Here is an 18,180-nt window from a genome sequence, read left to right as displayed (position 1 = left end):
CACTGCCACTTAGTAGTTTTGTGATTCTGAGTATGTTAACTCTCCCTGGGCCTCAGAGATCTCATAGGGTTGTTTGAGGGTTAATTGAAATGTGTAGGTAACTTGCTTATTGGGTTGTCTGACTCATAAGTTACTAGGACAAAGTGGCTGTTACTGTTACCGCTTTTGTTTTTGTCTGTTACTAATTCAACAAATATTGAGCTCCTAAAATTAACTACATGTTTTCTATGCGCAGCAAATACTAAACAAAAACAGACAAAAATCCTTAAGCTCATGAAATGCTTTAGTGGGTGACAGAAAATAAAACAGTAAGTAAAGTATGCAGTATGTCCTGTAATGTTAAGTGCTGGGGAGAAAAATGCAGCAGAGGAAAGGAATGGGGAATGCTAGGGAGTGCAAGTGGAATTAAGCCTTGAGGCATTCCAAGGCTCAGAGATAAGATAAGGAAAAGACTAGGAGGTAAAGAGGAGTGAATAGAAGGAAAACTGCATATAGGACTTGTGGTATGTGTGGAAAGCAAGTGAGTAACTTGTTTCAGAGAGGAAGTAGGAATCCTCTTGTTAGATGTTGCAGACAGATCAAGTTAAAGACTGAGACCTGATTTGGATTTGGCGGGCCAAGGTTGTTGGAGGCCTTTGTAAGCATTTTTTTGTTGGAGGAGAGTGAAATTCTGATTGGAGCAGGTTCAGGAGACATCAGGAGAGAATGAATTGAGAAAACCATCAGAGATCACACTTTCATAGAATGTTTCTGTACAGGAGTGCAGAGAAACCTGTTTGAAAGGGACTCTTTCTTAAGGTAGAGCTATTACAATATATCTGCTAATGGGAAAACTAATGACGAGAGGGGAAAGGAGAGAATTGTTGAAACCGTTAATATTCAGACAGTGAATTTTCAGTGCTTGGTTTGTTTTGTTATGGTATGCATTTGGACTTTATACCATTGCCATGATCTTTTTTAAAAGGAGAAGAATTATAAGTGAAAATTAACATCAGACTGTACCATTTTTCTCTAATTTATTCCTCAGACTGCCTGAATTACCAAAATACTAGAAAAGAAAAAAAGAATAAGAAAGATATTTGACAGGATTCTCATTGACATTTGAGTCTGTTTTGTTTTGTTTATTAGTCATATAAATCTAAATTATTTTTGAGAGGTTGAGGAATTAATAGTGGGGAAACAATATTACTGTCAAGTATAAGGAAGTAGTTTTTGGTCATGCCTTGATGCTTTTAAACAAAGCAGAAAACATCGTGGAGTATAGTTTCCCGCCTCTGTTCTGGTTGTTTGCTAGCCACTGTATCATGACATCTAAGGGTGTTATAAAACATTTCTTAAGTATAGAGTGGCCTCCTCAATTTTCATCTGTAAAGTAACAAGCCTGACTTGTTGATATTAATAGGAGCTTCTTCTGGTCCATGCCTAAAAACTAATGTACTTTTTTGAAGGCTACATATAAACTTTTTAAAAGATAGTTGAAGCGTACTAAGGACTCCTTGGTCCCAATGCCAGTTTCTAAATCGCAGTCATCCTGACATATGCAAAAGTAAGTTGCTTGGAAAATAAGACAAAATAAATTGAGTTTGGGAAATAAACCATTTTATAGCAGAATTACTGGAGTTCTGCCAAAGTTGGAAACAAAAGCCATTCTATCTTGGTTGCTCGCAAATTTCAGCAGTACTTGCCATTAAACCAGCATCTTGGCTATCACTTTTCAGCCTTTTGGTTGAGATTAAGTGTGAACAAGCATTTTGCCTTCTATCATTTTGAGGTGTACTGGATTGGCCAAGCAAGTTTATCCAGCAAATTTTTGGGTGCCCACTGTGTTGTTCCAGGTATTTTTCAGGTCACCTGGGTTTCATTGGTGAACACAGTCCTTGCCCTCATGTGACTTATTTTCTAGTGGCAGATCTAGATAGCAAAGAAGTTAACAGATAAATCATTTTCTGATGTTGGTAAATGGCAGTTCACATTTATTATAATAAGATTTGCCTTTCAAGTTTCTGAAGAAGAGAGAATCTTAAAAGGAACTGTGTTTCTGGATTAATTCAAATTACTTTTATAATCTGTGTTCCCCTCACCCTCTTACTCTCCCAAGAAAGTGGGCACTAGTAGTATATATACCAAAGCATAGAATGTAAAAAATAAATAATGTCAATATTGTTGCTTACCTACATTCTTTTCTAAATTATCTCTACTGCGTTCCAAAACCAAATACAAAACTGACTTTAGGGAGCTCATTCACTTACTGTGTTTACCTGGCCAGTCATCTTGGTTGAATCATGGCTAGAATTTATTCAGTCAGGTTTCACCAGAATTTCTGAATTTAGAATATATTTTACAGTTGAGATTTACTTTTAGCGTAGTAGTAGTATTGTCTCTTTTTGCCCCTAAAAGACTGTTTTTATGTCACTGATATCTTAAAATTAGTGAATATAAGAAAAACAGTAAGATAAATTTGTTTGGAAATAAATGGGAATGAGACCTATCAATAAATAATGAAAGGCTTTGAATTACCCAAACTGTTGATTTGGCTTTATCCTCCAAATATTAGAAAATTTTAGAGTTCTGAGCAGTGAAGTGTCATAAGCCATTTTTGGAAGATAAATCTGCATATAGTTTAGTTGGAGTCAGAAAGACAATGCTGGAAGAAATAATGTAAAGGCTCTAAAGCTCTGTTCAGCAGTAGATTATAAAAGTGGTCCTAAGAATCACTAGGGTGTGGTAAGTGAATCAGAGTTGGGAGGACAAAGAGCTTTGAAAGTTGGGAGAGTAGGATTATCTTCCATGGAAATCAGCAAAGTCTGAGATAAATGTTGGTTAACTTTCCTGTACCGTGATTTTATTGATGTTATATTAGGACATAACATTACAAGTTGCTTGTATTACTATTTATTATGTATTTCATCATAATAGGGGTCTAGTATGGTAGATGTTAGTAATTAGTAATTAGTTAATGAAGAAATACTAAAGTGGGAAGTTTTTCTAACATGCCATTACATTTATTTTGTGCCCTGCTGCTTATGGAAGGTAGATGTTTATGACTTAAGCTAAAACAATAGTTTTCTAGATTTTGAGATTTCAGATCAATAAAAATTTTAAAATAAATTGGGACCAGTATAAGGGTCGTTTTTTATTTCATCAGTTAAAAGTTATTTTATAAATTCGATAAGTCACAGTAGTGATGGTATTTAAAAAAAAAAAAAAAGTGCCATGAAATTTTTGGCTTGACTTTAATAACACTACCTTTTAATGTTTTAAAAATAGCATTTCTTATTAAATGGTTTGGCAATGTTCTGGCATGTTTTTCAAATTTTATAGTCTGTGTTGGAGTATAATTATATGTAGGAGGGTTGCTTTGGGCTGAATTTTAAATTAGCTTCTATTGGTTTCCTGTGGTCCTTCACTGTTTCCTCTCGTATTACACTTAAGGTCATATAGGATATTACACATAAGACATTCTCTTATAGTCTGCTGTTGTAACATTTATGTTAAGGAGTAAAGAACTAAAATGATTATGAATCATTATTAAAAGCAAAGATTCGATATCAAATGGGATGTGTTCTTTATTGACAGGGAGTTCTTGGATAGACTTTACAAGCCCAACTGTTCAGTACTAGTCAAACTTTTGGGAAGGAGCAAGAGTGCCGTATGGCAGGGGTCCCCAAACCCCTGGGCCACAGATAGACCAGTCAGTCGCCTGTTAGGAATCAGGCCACACAGCAGGAGGTGAGTGGCAGGCAAGCGAACAAAGCTTCATCTGTATTTGCAGCCACTCCCCAGCTCTAGCATCACCACCTCAGCTCCATCTCAGATTAAAATCAGGCATTAGATTCTTATAGGAGCACTGGTCCCTGGTGCCAGAAAGGTTGGGGACCGCTGCTATATGGAAAATGTGGTTCCTTGGGAATTAAAACTAAGAGAACTCAGAAATTATCCAGTGCTTAGAACAATAATCTCTAAACTTCTGCGAGCATTGTAAAACACATATAAAATAAACTTCGAAAGGGTGAGATAAAATAAATAGAAGTAGGAGCTAATTTTTTTTTAATAAACTGTCCTCAATACAAAAGAATTTTTTAGTGCTTTGAAGTAATATTTGATTAACAGAGAATGGTGAATAGAGCTTTACTTTGATAGTGGATTTTCAGCATAAACATTACAATTGGCTTTTTAACGGGAATTCCTTCAGAGAATTAATGTCATTATAGTATTAAAGGAACAATTTCTCCATGTATCCAAGTATTTTATGTGTTTATTCTGAGATATTTCCTACATTCTTGATATTTTTGTGATATAAATTAGGTCTTCTCTGTTGGTATTATGAGATGATTTTTAAATATTCATTTTGAACACTTTTCTGAACTCTGTGAAGTGTTTTGTTTGATTATTTTTAATATTCTTAGTAGGCTGTCACCAGCAATTTGGCACCTCTTTATACACTTCTTGTTCCTTTTCCTTGTCTTGATGCACTTTTAGAGCACTATTAAGAAATAATTGGTCATAGTAAGGCATCTTATTCTTCATTTAGAAAAGTTTAGTGTTAATTTTGACGTAGGATAACTTCTTAAAACAAATTAGGACACTATCATTTGCTATGGTCTGGAAAAGTTTAAAGGTTTTTGAAGAAGTATCAATTTCCTTAAAATTCATTGGAACTTAAGGTTAAAACCATCTGGGACCAGCATTTATTTTACAGGAAGTTGTCCATTGCTCAGTTATTTTCAAATTTACCCATATAGAATTTCATAGAAAGCATCCATAAATTTTAAAGCCCCATGTCTGTGAGTATATCCATTTCTCCATCTTGATTATATTTTGTCTTCTGTTAGTCTTGTCTTGATTAGTCTATTTTATTGGTCATTTCAGAGATCTGTCCTTTGCTGTTAATTCCTTCCTGTGGTCTTGCCCCACTTCCCCCTTTGTCTTTTTTCTGATGGTTAATTTATTTTCTGTTTTTTTTCTTACATGATAATAAAAGGATTTAACTTCTTGAATTTTCTTTTCAGTGTAGTTTTGGACAGCATTCCACAGCCTTTGATGTGTGAAGTGTTCCTTTTGCTATTTGTAGGTTGCCTTTGAGTTTTTTAATTCTTTTCTCAAGAGTTAAGAACTGAGTCTCCAAATTCTCAAGGGTTGGCTTTTTCTCTGTAAACTTTTTGTTAGTAATCACTAATTTTTCATAGCATTGTGGTCAAAATGATGTTTCAGTGGTTTCTGCTTAGATTTGTTGATTTAAATTTTTTTTTCATTGATGTCTAATACAGATTTTTATATGATTATGTCCTCATAGTGGTTTACGGCTCTTTTTTCAGTAGTGTTTGCCTTCCGTTTTGCTTTCTTGATATTAATGTTATATAGTGTATGTGTTTTTCTCATTCATTTACTTTTAGGATTTTGTTTTCTACATGTTTTTTGAAATATCAAAGCAGATTTATGTGTTTTTTTAATCTCCCGAAAGTCTTTGATTTTAATGGGGATTTTATTAAATAAAATAGCTTTTAATTTTATATTGTTTTGAAACCAGATTTAAAAGGCTTATTTGGATTTATCTTCATTGTAATGTTTCATTGTTTACTGATAGTCCTGTTTACACCCTTATATGCCCATTTATTGAGTTCTTAATGTGGATTTATACTTTTTCAGTGATTAGAGCAACAGTTTGATCATGTTTCATTCATGTTCTTAGACCATAGCCTTTGACCCTTAAAACTCTGTTCCACTGTTTTTTGGCAGGGGAAGAGGCTGAGCATTTTTTCTGTTTTGTTTTGTTACAGAATTAGACGGATGCCAATCTTACTTTCATTCCTTTATATTGATAACCGATTCTACTCTTTGCTGTCCAATATGATAGCCACTATCAACAAGTAGCTATTTAAAGTTAAGATTAAAAATTTAACACCTCATTGCACCAGCCACATTTCCAAGTGTTCAGTAGTCACGTGTGACTAGCAGTTACTGTATTTAGTCACACAAATATATAACATCCCCATCATTACAAAACACAGTTCTGTCAAGTTTTCTTCTATAATAGCTTTGGTTTTTGATTCCCTTAAGTTTGTAGTTGCCTAGGTATACCAATTATCTATATGTTGTTTTCTATCCTTTTTATCAAGCTCTTGCTACCTGTTCCACAACATTATTGTGATTATTAAATTAGATATAGGAGATGATTGTCACAGTTTGGCTGCACATAATAAATATTCAGATGTTAGCTGTTAACTTTCCTCATTGTTTTCATTCCTTTGGTTCTCCCATACTATAAAGGGAAAAGATAATTAAGTTTGTTGCGCACATCCTACTTTAATTTTCTGTATCATCAGTTCGGACCTGTAGTTCTCTTAATGTGGGTTTTAATTCTGCTACCATGGTTTAAGATTTTCTTTCTTCTTTTCGGATTTTATGTTTCCTTTTCATACAATTGCATTGCTTTCATCTTACCCTGTTACTTTATAATAGACTGTTATTTTTTCCTGTATTGGAGATTCCAAAAGTTTCATTGTTTGATCAAATTTATTTGATAGTTTTCCAGAGGTGTATTCTTTCTGAATTTCTCAGATTTGCTTTCTTTTCCTTTGTTCTGCAGTTTTCTACTCATAGTCTCCATGTTTTTTTCCTTCATCATTCTTTAAAAATAACTTGATCCATCTAGACTTTGTGTTTGTCAATTGAAAATTTTAGTAGCTGACTGTATTAGATTGCAATCACGGTTATGGAGGCTAGAAGTCTGAAATCAAGGTGTCAGCCCTTGCTGCCTTTTGAAGGCTCTAAGGGAAGAGTTCTTTCTGGTTACTTCCTACTTCTAATGGTTGCCAACAGTCCTTAGCATTCCTTGTCTGGTGACAGCCTCAGGGTCATCAAACATGATTGTCTTCCTGTGGATCTGCATGTCTGCATTTTACATGGTCTTATAAGGACAACCAGTCATGAGATTTAAGGCCCACTCTGATCCAGTATTTATGTTTAACTAACTATATCTGCAAAGACCCTATATCTGCAAAGACCCTATTTACAAATAAAGCCACATTCTGCAGTTCTTGGTGGGCAGGAATTTTCCAGCAGGATCTGGGGGAGGGGACCCTATTCTACTCCATTAACATTGGCTGTCGATCTTTGTTTCTGCTACTCATATGATAATTGAATCCTTTTTTTCAATTCTCCATCTGCAAGATAGATTGATAGGTGCTATTATCGATTCCTGGGTTTTAGCAACTCTCAGACTTAGCAAGCCTTTGCTCAGAAATCATCAGACTGCCGTTATTCCCACTGCCAGTTTTCTGGGGCCCTTCTGCACCATCGAATTTATTGTGTGACGAACTTCAGGTCCGTGTGTATGGAAAAACTTACCAGGTTTTATCTGCCTCCTCCCCTATTTTTTTTTCTTAATTCTGTAAAGGATAAAGAATGATATAACCAACATCTGTGTAATACCACCCTAAATGTTGTTATCTTGACTTTTTTTTACTTCATGTAAATATTTGAAAGAAAATTACAGATAAACAATGTTCCTTTATTTTCTGCTATCTTGTTTACCTGCTTTCTTCCCCATAGGTGACCGCTGTCGTGAATTTGGTACGTATACTCCAGTTCAGGTTTTTACATTTTTACTATGCGTACATGTATCATGAGCAAAATGCAGTATTGCTTAAATTTTATATAAAAGCTTACATAAATGCTGTCTTGGGGGTGTATATTCTGCAACTTGGTCTTTTTGTTTGTTTGTTTGTTTGTTTTTTACTGTTGTATTTTCAAGATCTTCGTGTTGATATACATAGTTTTAGTTTAGCTGTTGTAAATGGTCCATATTTCCTTAAAAAAGACAGTTTTGTGTGTATATCAATATCCTGTTGACTTCAGGGTTCTAATTTTAGTTCATATCTTGGGCATATTGTGTCAATATCTGTTATATCCTTTGGTCTGCTCTCTATTTGATTTTTGAAATATAGTTGATTTGTAACATTGTATAAGTTTAAGGTATATAACCTATTGATACATTTATATACAATGTGATTGCTATGGTAGCCTTGGCTAACACCTTTATCATTCCACATAATTATCATTTCCTTTTTGTGGTGAAACATGAAACAGTGAAAAAGAATAATTAATATCTAGTCTCTTAGCACTTTCGATGTTTATAATACAGTTGTATTATCTATAATATACTGTGTATTAGATCTCCAGGACTTATTTATCTACTAGTTGCAAGTTTGCGCCTTTAAACAACTTCTCTTATTTCTTCACCCTCATTTCTGATTTCTTAATTTCATGGATATTAATGTAATTCCAGATGACTGGTTAGGTACATACAAGTCCATGATTGTTATTTCCTCTTGTTTCTTTCCTCATTATATTGTTTCCCTTTTGACCGTTAATGCCTTTAAATAGATTTCTTTGGTAAGTACTTGCTAGGTATATCTTTATCCTTCTCTTTGTTTTTACTTTTTCTTATGTTGATTTGTTTTAGGTGTGTTTTTTAAGGGGTAAGTTAAATCCATTTACATTTACTCTGATTACTATTATATTTGAAATCATTTCTCTCATCATTTTTTTTCAAGTCTTGTCCTTTGTTCTATAATGCCTTTTCTGCTGTCTGTTGGGTTAGTTGACTGTTGTTTTCATCTCTAGCTGCTTTGGGAACAAGACTTTAGAATGCCTCTTTTTAAAACTCACCTTTCCTTTCCAGTATGTATAATTTATCTTTATTATTTAGTTACCTCGTTTTTAAATCCCTCCGAAATTAGTCATTTTTAAATTGATATTTACATTTACCAGTACTTTTTCCATTCTTATTCACTGTTGCTTCTTGCATCTCGCTCCATCCTTGCTGAATATATTCTTGAGTAGCTTTCAGTGATGTTCTGTGAGCTGTAATGTCAATCTGCATGTATTAAAAACATACAGAATTATGTTTTGTGAGTGAATATATAGGTATGTATATTTGTGAATACACACAGTTATATATTAACTATTTTTCGATAATGACTTAACTGCATTTAAAATTTTCAGTACTTTTATGCTATTTCGTTGCCCTCCACTGTTTATTGTTAATGTAAATTCTGATGTCCCATTAAATGTTTCTTTATATGTTATTTGTATCTTAAATGCCCCAGCCCCTTACCTTTCTTTCTTTTTATATTTTGCAATATCGAGAGATATATTTAGGGTATGAACTAGTTTTTAGCCACTTAGGATCTTGGTGTGTACCCTCATTCTAAGAGTTCTTGTCTGTCTGGAGTTTTGACATTTTTCTAAACATTAATTTCTTTAATTATTTTTAAATTATGGAATATATTACATTGTTGTGTATCTTCTCATTTTCTTTTCCATATCTCTTAATTTATTTTTGTATTTTCCAGTTTCGTGTCTTGTGTAGGTAGTCTTTACTCTGTGTAATCGTCCATGACTGTTTTGTTTCTCCTACCCATCAGGTTTTTCTCTAGCTGTGTTTAGTTTACTGTTAAATCTGTCAGTTGGGTTTTTTACTTCAGTGTGTGCCTTTTATTCAGAAATTGTGACTACTTTTATAAACATCTTTTTTTCCATTCTTTTCTGTTCTTGCTTTATGACTTTCATTCCTTTACCTCTTTGAACAATTTTAATGTACTTATTCTAAAATTTTTTCAAATTGTTATATTTCTAGCTTGTTGAGGACAAATTCTTCCTATTTTTGCATCTACTGACTGGCTTATATCAGTCTGTGTTCTTGTGTAATCTTTCATAGTGATCTCATCTAGGGCAGGGGTGGGGGAGGCATATTTTCTGTAGGAGTCTTATGATCTCTGGGCTGTTGAAGTGTCTTTAAAGCAGTTTTCTGTTAGCTTCTGGCAATGCCCCAGGAATGTGTGTGAATTTTGAATGGCAAATTTTTAGCTTAAGGTCCCTGCATATACATGGGTAATATGAATTCGGACCTCTTACCTGAACATGGGCCAGGACTGGGCTGTCTTGTCTCTCTCTCTTAGGTCACTTTCCACAAAGGTCCCCAGCCTATGTGTTAAACTCTATTGCTACTTCCCTGGCTAGTTGACCAAGACTTTCTAAGCATTGGCTTGACTTTGAGTTCTCTGTTTCTTGTATCTCAAGAGTTTCCTACTTTAATTGAAGTTATAGACCCTTTGGCAGTGTGATAAACAAGTATGTTGCAATGGTTATTAGAATGGACATGTATTTCTTCCTTAATGTATTAAATAACAAGATTTAGCAGTAGGTGTAATAACTGTCATGATTTTAAAGTACAGTTCAACCTCAAACAACATGGAGGTTAGGGACACCGATCCCCTTGCACAATTGAAAATCCACTGATGAACTTTTGACTCCTCAAAAATTTAACTACTACTAGTCTACTGTTGACCAGAAACCTTCTTGGTAACATAAACAGTTGATTAACAGAAATGTTATATATGTATCCTGTGTTCTTAACAGTAAACTAAAGCTAGAGAAAAGAAAATGTTTTTAAAAATCATAAGGAAGAGAAAATAAAATGCACTATATTTATTGGGCAAAATTTTGCATATGTATGGATCCATGTTATGTTGTTCAGGGGTCAGTCGTAGTGGTTAAACATAAAGAGACATGGAGATACCTGCCGTCACTGTAACACGATGGGTGAATCAGTTTGGAGGACACTTCATGCCACATCCTCCTCTCAAAGATTCACAAAAGATGTTAAAGATTTAAAAGTCTTTTGATTAAAAAAAAAAAATCTTTAATTTGTTTCCCTCACCGATTTGACAGGGGAACCCTTGGGTGCTTTATCAAGTGATACTGATTAAGCATGCTTATGAACTACTGGGATTTCAAGAGACACATTTCAGAACATCTGCTTTCTGCTTTGTAATCTCTTTGTAGGTGGTGGTTTTACACCTGATTCACTCTTAATATAGCCTAAAGTTGTAATATACTCTTTTACTTTGGTAAATATTTCTTAGCTCCCAAAGAAACTAGGCTGAGATGATAATGGAATTGTGCCAAAATGCTCATGGTTCACCTTGTATAAAGTGAAAAATAAACTGTGGCAATACTGAAATAAAAGTTTAAAAATGAAACTTCTACCCACCGTTTTTCACTTCTTAGAATCTCATTCTTTAATTATAACTAGGTGCAGTAAATGATTTTAAATATCCTAAAGTAAATATAAAATATTGAAACTTTATTTGCAGCACTGACTTAATTATTGCTCCCATTTTATTATTTTCAAATGTAGTCTAAATAAGTTTATAGAAAAATAAACTAATAAAAGATCAAATGATTAAACGTTCTTTTCAATACTTAATACACTTACATTTTTTTAAGTCTCATATATGTATCTTAATATCAGCAGTACTTGGCATTTTAGATACTGCATGCAAAGTGATGCCAGTTTATTTAACCATTCCACAGTTTATTTTTCACTTTATACAAGGTGAACCATGAGCATTTTGGCACAATTCCATTATCATCTCAGCCTAGTTTCTTTGGGAGCTAAGAAATATTTACCAAAGTAAAAGAGTATATTACAACTTTAGGCTATATTAAGAGTGAATCAGGTAACACCATCTCCAGGGGTGTGGGTGATTATTGCCACTAGTAATGCTGTTAGTTTTAACGTGATTTCTTACTTACTATGATCAGAGACTATAAAAATTACAAAGATTCTCTGAAAATGATATTTAATTTGCTTCAGTCAAAATTCAGATAAGGTCCATACAGTCTAGTGAGTCTTTTAAATCTAATTTTATAGGTTTCCTCCTTATATCATTTTTTCTTGCAATTTAAACATTTTTATGATATACTTAGGTATGATTTTTCTTTGTGTTTTCATTCTGCTTGGGTTTTGCTGAGTTTCTTAAGTATGTGGATTGGTGTCTAATCAATTTGAGCATGAACTGGCCCATTATATCTTCAAATATTGTTCTTTCCCCATTTTCTGCCTCCTCCTTGGCCCCTAAACAAGTACATTGGACTTTGTCACAGTGCCCTGCGTGCCTTTATGTTCTATATTTTCCTTTTTTCCTATCTGTCCCTTAACTTCGGTAGTTCCTATTAACCTATCTACTACTTCTCTTATTCTCTTCTGTTGTGCCTCATGTAAAATTAATCCATTGAGTTCTTAAGTTTCCTTTTGATTCAACTATATAAATTATAAATATATGTATTTAAGATTTGATCTTTTCATTTTTTTCCATATTTTTCTGAACATATTATAATTTTTTAAAAATCTTTCTCAGCTGACTTCAAATTTTAGATCACTAGATGCTCTTTCTGTTGATTGTTTTGTTTTCAGTTATTGTTAGATATTATATATTTAAAAGATGTTAGGAGCTTCAGTGCTCTCTTACCAGAACAGATTCTCCTTCCCCTGCGAGGCATGTGGAACTATGGCTGAAAACTTTCATGCAGATTGGAACTGAGCTGAGTTGCAGCTAGGTTACAGTTTTGATGAGGCTTTGTCCCCCTCTGGTCCATTTTTAGGGCATTGCCTTGTTTCTTAACCCCTGCTTCCAGCTGAGAGCCTAGTCTGTTGAACACTGCCCTTTCCCCTGAACTCTTAACTCTAGTCTCCTCATCAAAGTGAGACTGCCAAAAACTCCTCTCTATTTTTCAGAGGCTTTCTGCCTAGCTTCTTAGCCTCCTGCCTATCACAGCTTCAGAATTTGCCAAGTGCCCTGTGTCATACTTAGTTTCCTGTCCTTTTCACTGGGAATTGACTCTTCAAGTCTTTGTTATCTCTTCGGCCCTACAGAAGCATCAAAAGCTTAGCTCATTTCTCTGTTCCCAGAAGTGTTCATCTACCAAGGCACCAAATTCCTAAACATCTTTTCCAAAATCAACATTGTCCTCAAGAGGAAGTAGCTCCACATTTCCATGGTTCTTCCCCCTTGGGAAGATGACTTCTCAATATTGTCATTGTTTTAGCATTTCTCTTCATCTCTTAAAGTTGTTTGTTTTTTTGTTTTGTTTTGTTTTTTAATAAAACTGGCCTTTCTAGTTATTCTCATTGAGAGTGCTTGTTTGCTATAAGCTACCTATCATGTCCCTTTTTCTTATAATTTACTTTTTGAGAAAACTGGGTTATTTATCCTTTGTATCTCGTGGCTTACATTTTTTTTTTTTTTATTGTATCTCTGCAGTGTAACTTTCTTACCTCTTAGTATAGCTAGCAATGTTTTATTGGCTGTTGGACATTTAATTTTATGTGGTTGAAGTATATGGATTGTGTTATCTTCCTTTAAAGAGGTTTTGTTTTGTTGGCAGATAAGTTACTTAAGGTTCGGTTCTTCCTGTATTAGGAAGAGTGTTGAGTTACTTATTTAGTAGTTAACTCCACTAATAAATTGGAATATTTTGGGGTCTCGAATGCTCCATCCACTTTGCTGGTCACAATTCAAAAGCCTCCCCACTTCTGTGAACTCTGGGAACCGTTCACTTCACAGCTCCTCATTTGTTATTTGCCTGACCTAATGACGTTTTCACCTTGTACACATGGGCTTCTTAGTATTGAGTACACACTCAAGGGGATCTTGTGAAGATTTCTGTATAGCTTCCTCTTAAGAATTCTGCTTCACAATTTCCAGTCACCTGAGCATCTGAACTTTGATATCTGGGTCTGTTCCCTCAACTCAGTGAAACCATTGTGCTCTGCTTAGAATCCCTCTGCCTGCTATGCATTCTTCGGTGTGTGTCTCCATGCAGAAAGCTGAGGCTATCACAGAGGCTGCCTCATGTATCTCTCAGTCTTTAAACTGCGTGTTGTCCAGTTTTTTAGTTTATGGCTAAAAGATAAATCTGATCACCGTTATTCCATCATAGCTGGAATAAGTTCTGTGGTGATATTTTCTTTGCCAGAATTCTATTATGAAATTTTCAAACATAGTATAGTCAAATTATTTTACAGTGAACAGCTGTCAGCTGTATATTTTCCTCTTAGATTCTACCATTAACATTTTACTACATTTGATGACCTATCCATTCATTTAAAAAAAAAATTTTAATTTTCAGTTACAGATGGCATTCAATATCGTATTAGTTTTAGGTGTACAGCATAGTGGTTAGACATTAATATAACTTACAAAGTTATATTAATAACAAACTTACATCTAGTTACCCCCTACACCACATATAGTTATTATATTATTGACTATATTCCCTATTTTGTACTTTATATCCCCATGACTCTCTTATAGCTGCCAGTTTGCACTTCTTAATATTTACTTCACCATTTTCACCCAGCCCCCCAAAATCTGGCAGCCATCAGTTTTGTTCTCTGTATCTATGAGTCTGTTTCTGTTGTTTGTTCTTTTATTTTGTTTATTTTTAGTCTGCAGCCATGCCATCCTGAACAAGCCCAATCCTGTGTGATCTGGGAAGCTAAGCAGGCTTGGGCCTGATTAGTACTTGCATGGGAGACCACCTAGGAAAGACCAGGTGCTGTAGGCATAAAAAAACAAGGGATTGTAAGCTGACAAGGTCCTTGCAATCTGCGAGGTCAACCAAGGGTTGCCTCACTTAAAAAAAAAGTAAAAATTAAAAATAAATAAATAAAAATTATTTATTTTTAGATTCTACATGTAAGTGAAATACGGCATTTGTCTTTCTCTGTCTGACTTTATTTCACTTAGAATAGTACCCTCTAGGTCCATCCATGTCGTCACACATGATAAGACTTGATCCTTTTTTTTATAGCTGAGTAATATCCATCGTATATATGTACCACATCTTTATCCCATTGTTGATTAGTGGACACATAGGTTGCTTGCTTATCTTGGCTATTGTAAATAATGCTGCAATTATCTATTTATCAATTATGTTATTGTTAGTACTTAAAAATCAGTGATGTTCCTCTGTTCTATTTCCTGAAAACTGGTAGCTGGATATAGAGACTTGAACAAATGTAGTTTTGAGCTTTGTCAAGAAGATAGAAGGTGCCTTGAGAATACATCATAAGACTCATAATGTCTTGTGTCTCTTTTATGTTATCAACCACTGGTGGTCATTGTCTGTACCCATTATTTCATTAAGAGTTGAAGAACGGGGATGTTCTATTTGTATGGTTTCTCCTTTGTATATTAGCTTGGCTGTATCTATAAAGAGAAAATTGCCCTTTCAGCTATTGGTTTACCCTAAAGTATAGTTTGTACAGAAAAAAGCCTGATTAGTGTTTAATTCCTTTGGTCTACTAATTTTCAAAATAATACGTTGGTTTCCTACTATCTTCTAAGAGCAATCATTTAAATCTTTAGTGGAGGAGGGAGCATGCATGTATGATCATGAAGCCATCGATTTGAAGATATTTGGGTTATTCAAGCCATTGAAATTCTTTTCGATGCTAAAAATTGTCATCTTTGACTAGTAGAAGCCTCTTCACACTTGTCCTCAAGTCCTTTTGCCTTGACTACAATAGTCTTGAGAGCTTTCTTATTTCTCACCATTAAAATTTAGTAGGAGCTTGTACTTTGAATTTTACTAGGAGGCATAACCATAATTGAAACCCCGTGGTTTTCAAAGATTTTGCCTTCCCAGGAAACATTCGGCAATGTCTGTAGTCATTTTTGGTTGTCACAAAAGAGAAGGGGTGCTATTTGCACCATGGCCAGAGGCCAGGAATGCTGCTACTTCCCGACAGTGCATAGGGATAGCCCTTACAACAAAGTGTCAGTGGTGCTGTTGTTGAGAAAGTTTGCTATATAATAATTAAGCTAGCATTTGTGTAGCATTTTAAATTTATGAAATTATATTACCATTCCCACAACCCATGAAATTGGCATTACTGAGCCTTTATTAACAGATTAGTAAATTTGAGGAGGTCATATGACTTCCAGAGGTCATACAGCTTTCACAGGACCTTCTTTGCATTGCCACCCACCTATGTGGTGCAAGAAGGCATTTGGAGAATGTTGATAAGAACCACATTGTTCTCTTATTTATCTTTCTTCTATACATGACTCTAAAAGCAAGCAGCTTTTCAAGAGATGTCTGTGCTGAAACTAAATACAACTCTTGGCAGTTATTACAGAGTTTTTTCTAGCAGAGTTTTTATGCTACCCTTTGTCTTTGTTATGACGTTGCTCCTAGCATTCCTCCTCATAGTATCTTTCCTCAGGGAAGCCCTCTCTTCTGGGACTGCATGCTGCTCAAATGACTTTTTATGGGTCATGATTTGGCAAATGCCAGACTTGTTTTAAAGAGTAGCTAATGAGTTCCATGTAGTCCAGGAAAACGTGCCACCTTGTTTGAAACTACCTTAAAGTCTTTTTAGAAGGAGGGTGTGAAAAGAACAGAAGTGTGGTTGGTTATTAAGGCTCTTAGATGGATGAAGTTACTGAAGAGAGCAAGTCATGTCTCACCTGAGAATCAGGAGCCAAGTATTTACCTTAGCCGATGGTGACAACCATGAAGGTGATGGAAACATGCAGATTTTATAAAGTGTTCTCAGAAAACACAGTTTCAGTAGCTTTAAAGTATCACAGGTTTGATACCTACATAAGCACTTAGCCTTTAAGTAACTGGATTTCATCACTGACGAAGAAGCAAGTTTACTCAATTACTTCAAAGGTTAATATGTTGAAGAAATGGAAGTCTTTTGACAAACTAATCAAACTTTCTGTTAGCAGTGGTATCTGGAGAGGGCCTTTTGAATCTTTGGGATAATGAGTGGGAAGCTGTGTTTTTATCAGACACTGAATTGTCAGTTTTGTCTGGCTTTTCGCAGGTTCACCGGAACAGCCCAGTGCGCTCTGGCTGTGATGTGAATCCCTCCTGCGCACTGTGTGGCCTGGGCAGCACAAACACTGTGCCTCCAGAAATCCACTACGAAGCCCCTCTGTTGGAGCGCCTTTCCCAACTGGACTCTTGTGTTCACCCAGTTCTGGCATTTCCAGATGGTAAGAAAGGCCACTAAATATAAAGTCTAATAAATGAGGCTTTTAAAGGGTTGAAACTAAAAGCCCCCCAACATCTTGGTAAAAACCCGTGTACTATGAAGGTACTGCTTTCTGTCAACAAAGTCTCCTCTTAGAATTTTGCAAATAGGGTTTTGCAAATAGGGTGTAACAGCTCCGTTAGACCAGACATGCCACTAAAAAAGTACCATCTCACTAAGGGAGATTTCTCCCAAACTCTTCAGGTGGCTGGGTGACGCCTAGGGACGGTTGCCTTCAGCCACAAGCATCTTTAAAAATTTATTGTCTGTGTGCCCCATGACATAAAATAGAATGGGCAGCACTGTTCTAGGAGGACATCTTCATATTGGGGGTGTACGTATTATTGTGGATACATGACAGTTTTCTAAGGTGTACATAAGCATAAATCCTCAATGTTAGCCTGTGCCATTTTCTGATGTTATTCTACCTGATAAGCCTGTGTCTGCCAGTTTCCCTTTTCCATCTTTTTTTTTTCTCTTCTCCCATTTCTCAAAAGAAAGGCATTCTTCTTACCCATATTGAGTCTCAATGTGGGTTTGCCCCAGAATATAAAAATCTTAGGCAATAGGACACCAGAGGGACCATTTCCAAGAGTTTATGGCTTCTGAAAGAGAATTGCATGGAAGTTAAGTATAAAATAATTAGAATAAAAATTTAACAAAGATGAAGGTACTTTATTTTGTTTAGATCTGTGCCTGGTGCGTCATCTTATAGTAAGAGAGTTACTGAAGTTAGTCTTCCACTAAAGTCTGAGTAAGTAGGTTTAAAAGAAATATTTTTCCTTCATTTAATTAAACTAAATGTATTTGCATGCCAGGATGTTGATAATACTTTTAAAGCATATGTAGTGAAAATATAACTTTTAACACTGAGTTTATGATTTTTTAAAATTACATTTCATTTGATGGCTGTATATGAGCAAAAATGTTGAAATCACTGCTCTAGGTGAAAGTATGGGAAGCCAGTGCTTTCATAATCTGGATTGATTTTATTGATTTTCAAATGATCTCATGATCTGGCCCCAGCCTATATAGCATGTGATAAGAATTTTTAAGCATTTTCTCTCAGGTGGCTGTGATGTTTTATCTGTACGTTATGGCTCTTTATGGACTTAGTCTCCACTGCTTAATTTCAAGCTTCCTGAGGGTAAGGGACCATATTTTTCTTCCTGTTCTGTCCTTCATATCACCTTAAAGATAGTCTGTACAAGTTTTTGAAAGGAGAACAACTAAGATAGTACTTGAAAGGTGGACAACTGAAATAGGCATCTGAGGAATGCGAG

General features: G+C 35.0%; 1 protein-coding gene and 1 pseudogene across 5 annotated transcripts in view; both read left to right on the top strand.

The window, feature by feature from the left end:
* The window catches only part of KANSL1 (KAT8 regulatory NSL complex subunit 1), a 156,739-nt gene that overhangs the window by 123,773 nt on the left and 14,786 nt on the right, over positions 1–18,180 (top strand). For all 5 annotated transcript variants that reach the window (XM_016139847.2, XM_016139842.2, XM_016139846.2 and 2 more), the window contains one exon: positions 16,688–16,859. In XM_016139847.2, coding sequence (XP_015995333.1) covers positions 16,688–16,859 — 172 coding nt within the window. The remainder of the gene's footprint in view (positions 1–16,687; positions 16,860–18,180) is intronic.
* LOC118604835 lies at positions 14,296–14,415 on the top strand (annotated as a pseudogene).

Source organism: Rousettus aegyptiacus, unplaced genomic scaffold, assembly GCF_014176215.1.
Source record: "Rousettus aegyptiacus isolate mRouAeg1 unplaced genomic scaffold, mRouAeg1.p scaffold_m13_p_6, whole genome shotgun sequence".
Taxonomy (NCBI): domain Eukaryota; kingdom Metazoa; phylum Chordata; class Mammalia; order Chiroptera; family Pteropodidae; genus Rousettus; species Rousettus aegyptiacus.
The sequence above is the reverse complement of the archived record's forward strand: the minus strand, read 5'-3'. Positions and strand labels throughout refer to the sequence as shown.